This window comes from Lactuca virosa, chromosome 3 (assembly GCF_052849685.1).
Source record: "Lactuca virosa cultivar CGN04683 chromosome 3, Lactuca_virosa_CGN04683_v6, whole genome shotgun sequence".
Classification (NCBI taxonomy): Eukaryota; Viridiplantae; Streptophyta; class Magnoliopsida; order Asterales; family Asteraceae; genus Lactuca; species Lactuca virosa.
Genome location: NC_136428.1, coordinates 158,344,004 through 158,348,063, shown reverse-complemented (window position 1 = coordinate 158,348,063; position 4,060 = coordinate 158,344,004). Strand labels below are relative to the sequence as shown.

Here is a 4,060-nt window from a genome sequence, read left to right as displayed (position 1 = left end):
CATATATTTAATTAGTCTCCTTTTGATCACTTAATTAATTCCAAATTAATTCTTGATCAATACTAATTAAATAACCTTATTAATATATTAGAACTTATAATATATTAACCAACCTTAAGTGTTATTTCTCTCATTATAGTCTATCCAAATGCATGATGTCATGCAACCCAAATGGACCATGTCGGGTCGGGTCAAGTCTTACCAATTATAGTTATGGACTTAGACATTAATCCAACAGCGTCAAGGTGTGCACCTATCGCTCGTTTATGCTTATTTCCTTGAGTACCTCCACAAAGACCTTCTTGGATAGGTGGCCGAAGCATGTCGATGCTAGTTTGCTGAGGATGTCTGCTCTTCTATTCTCCCCTCTTGGAATTTTCTTGATGGTGAACTTCTTGAGGGGCTCGAAGAGCCTTTGAACGGCCTTTATGTATTTCTTCATTCGTTTGTCTCTTGCTTCAAACTCTCCATTGACCTGGTTAGCTCCTAACCTCGAATCCGTTAGGGTTGTTATCGTGTCCATGCCCTCCTGTCTTGCGAGTCGCAGGCCAACAAGCAAGGCTTCGTATATGACCTCGTTGTTAGAGGTACAGAAGTTAAAGCGGAGGGCGTAGGTGATTTCTTCCCCATCTGGGCTTTTTAGGATTAGGACTGCTCCCGATCCTTCTTTACTAGATGCTCCGTCGGTGTATAGGGTCCATCCCTGGCTGCCCTTTGTCCGGCCTGGGCCTGGTAACTCTTCCTTCCGAGCGGCTGTTTTCACTTCTCCTAGAATCCGGAGGAGGAAATCTGCCAATGCTTTCCCTTTGAGGCTGGTACGTGGGCGGTAGCTGATGTCATGTACCCCTAAGGCTCGACTGAAGAAATAGATTGGTGTTTGCCTTCCTTCCCTTTCTACTACCAACATCGAGGAGATGGCTTCATTTGAATCTGAGAGATATACCTGTAGCATCTCTCCTAGGATAGGACTAGGCAACGTGGGTAATTTATGTAGGGATTCCTTGATCGGTTAGAGTGTTGTTTCTGCTGCTGGTATCCACTGGAAGTTGCTCTCTTCGATGCATCCCTTGAGAGTATGGAAAAGTGGCATGGCTTTCTCTGCCGACTTAGAAATGAAACGGCTTAGGGGCTTCAATTTACCGTTCAGCCCTTGAGCATCCCTTAGAGTGTGCGTGGATGGTACTTCTATCAACTCGTCCACCTTGGATGGGCTGGGTTGAATCCTTTCCTTGGTGATATAGTATCCCAGGAATTGGCCTTCTTCGAAACCGAAAGTACACATCCCCAGGTTCAACTTCATCTTAACCTTTTCTAGTGCCTTGAATGTTTCCTCCACGTCTTCCAATATTCTCCTTTCATATGAGATTTTTATGACTGCGTCGTCGACGTATACCTCAATGTTTCTTCCAATTTGTTTGACAAAGATGGAGTCGACGAGGCGCTGGTAGGTCGCACTTGCGTTCTTCAGGCCGAACGATATTTTGGTGTAGCAGAAAGCCCCATGATCCGTGTAAAAGGTTGTATTCTCTTCGTCTTCTTTTCTCATCAAGATCTGGTGGTACCCTTTGTACGCATCTAAGAAACATTTTAGTCTGAACCCCTGTAGGGATTTAAACTTTTTGATCAATTTATGGTAGGGGTAGCAGTTTTTAGGGAAGGCTTTGTTTAGATCGGAATAGTCAATGCACATACGCCACGTGCCGTCATGCTTTTTAACCATGACCAGGTTTACGATCCAAGTTGGGAAGACTGCCTCCCATAGTATTCCTGCTTTGGTTAGCTTGGCGACCTCAAAATTGATTGCCAGGTTCCTGTCTCCTCCTTGAACTCGTTTTTTCTGCTTAATCTCATTGGCGCCCGGTTTAATCATGAGTTTGTGCTCTATGACTTCCCTGTCTACTCCCACCATATCTGTGGGGGTCCAGGCGAAGACATGCTTGTATTTCTTTAAGAGATTGATCAATGGTTGTCTCATCATCAGAGCAAGGTTGCCACCTATGCTGACTGGCTGGTCCGGGTATTCTTTGTTGATGATTTCACTTCCGCTTGTTGGCTCCGCCTGTGATCTTTTGCTTTCCTGTGTGATCTCTTTCGACTGCATGATCTCATAACATCATAGTTCTCTTGGTGGCGTTGCCATGACCGTCCTCGACACTTACGATGTACTGAATTTTATTATGCCATGCATTGTTGACTGGATTGCTTCGAATTTGAGTAGGGTTGTTCGTCCGAGGATGATGTTGTGCTCCGCTGGGTGCCAGATTACGACGAAACCTATGAGGGTTGTCTTCCTCTTTGCCTTGTCGTGACTAGTCAGCATGAGCGACAAGTGGATCGTGCCTAGGGGCCACACGCTATGGCATGTGAAGCCTGTCAGCCTCCCCGTTGTTGGTTTGAGGCTCTCTTTCCACCTGTGTGGGAGGAGACGGAAACAGTGCTCGTAGATGATATCTATCGAACTGCCGGTATTGATGTATACCCGGTGGATAGTGATATATTTATGGACCCCTAGATTATGTGAAGGTAGTCTCATCGCCAGTCTGCCGGTCGGGGGTCTTTTGCTAAGAATGTTAAGCCTTGCATGGATTTGGTGAGGCTGTCTAGCTGTGTCCTTCCTGCCTTCCCTGTTTTGACCTGATCATCGGGATCTCATGGGGTTGGTCACGCTCTCTTGCTGTATCCTTGGCATTTTCAACATCGAACTTAGCGCGGAGACTCCGTGCTACCTCTATGAGGTTCCCATTTAGTTGTTTCTCCTCCATTTCCCTTTTAATACTGAACAGTTGATAGTGTTGTGTGTCTTTCTCTTGTGGTAATCGTATTACCGTCCCTTTCCTTCCTTCACTGGTTTCTTATCAGAGACAACATATACATATGGTCATATAACTCTTCTTTCATCCCTTTGGAATGGCCTAAAACATCCTTGTGGGCATTTCCCTCGCCCGGGGTTTCCGGGTGGTGCGACGGTGGGCTGTGACGCTTTGTGGCTGAGGAGGTCATGGCGTTGAAGTACACTTGCTTCGTTGCCTCCCCTTATTTTTGTCTTAGATAACGTTATACCTTCTCTTTTAGTTTAGCCCGTGTCTATGGTTTCTTCCCCATGATATTCTGAGACAACGGTCCCAGGAGGAGGTCCCACGTGAAGGCGCCTGCTATTAACCCTTCGTCATGCCCTGGGACATATAATGTGGCATTAGTGAAGTACTCTCGCACCGTCTCTCCTTCTTTCTGTTTAGAACCGATGATTGAGTGTGATTCTCCTTTGTATTTACGCAATTGCATGAAATTTGTCAAGAACATGTACTTTAACTGGCCAAAATTGTAAATTCTCCCAGGCTGTGACGTCTTGAACCATGTTCCCGCGTTGCCGTCTAAGGTTTTCGGGAAATATGTATACCAAAATCCCTCGTCCATCTTTAATGAGGTCATTATCCATTCGTAAGTATCGATGTGGCTATCTGGATCTGTGGTTCGATTGTAGGTCTTGAGGTGTGGTAATTTTGTTACATTTGGGATTTCATAGTCTAGGAGTTCCTTGGCGAACGAAGATGTTACGATTCGCGATAAACAATCTTGGTTTGGGATAGAGAAGACGCCTTGTGGGTTATACTACTTGGGGGTGAGGTATGGTTGCATTAGCATGTTGTTGTATGCCGAGAGTTGCCATGGGTGTGGGTCGTAAAAGCTTTGCTGCTGAAACGGGAAGGTCAGTGTTTGAGTTGATAATAGGGGTGGTTTTTGTGCGAGCGAGTTGTTTGACTTGAATGGTGGATGTTGTGGGATTATGGTATTGAAAGGCATGTTTGTCACAAACAGAGGTGTTTGGAAGGCCATCGTTTGTTCTCTCACCATCTGGTTTAGTGGCGGTGTTTGTAAGATAAAAGACATGTCGTTGACGTTTTTCACCGTTGGTGGTGTCGTGCTGTCTGAGATCACCATCAACTGTGCTGTTTGCGCGGAGGCGCTTTGTGCAATCATGGCAACGGAGGACGGTGGTCCTTCGGTAGTCGACCTCCGTAATTCGTTTGTTGGAGCAGTGGTCATCGTTGGGCCGCCTTGT

At 45.8% G+C, this 4,060-nt stretch overlaps 1 protein-coding gene across 1 annotated transcript; it reads right to left on the bottom strand.

Moving 5' to 3' along the window:
- Positions 1 to 253: 253 nt before the first annotated feature.
- On the bottom strand, positions 254 to 952 carry LOC145164208 (uncharacterized). The gene has a single exon (XM_079082932.1). It carries the CDS (start codon positions 950 to 952, stop codon positions 254 to 256), a length of 699 nt encoding a protein of 232 aa, XP_078939058.1.
- Between the last annotated feature and the right edge of the window lie 3,108 nt (positions 953 to 4,060).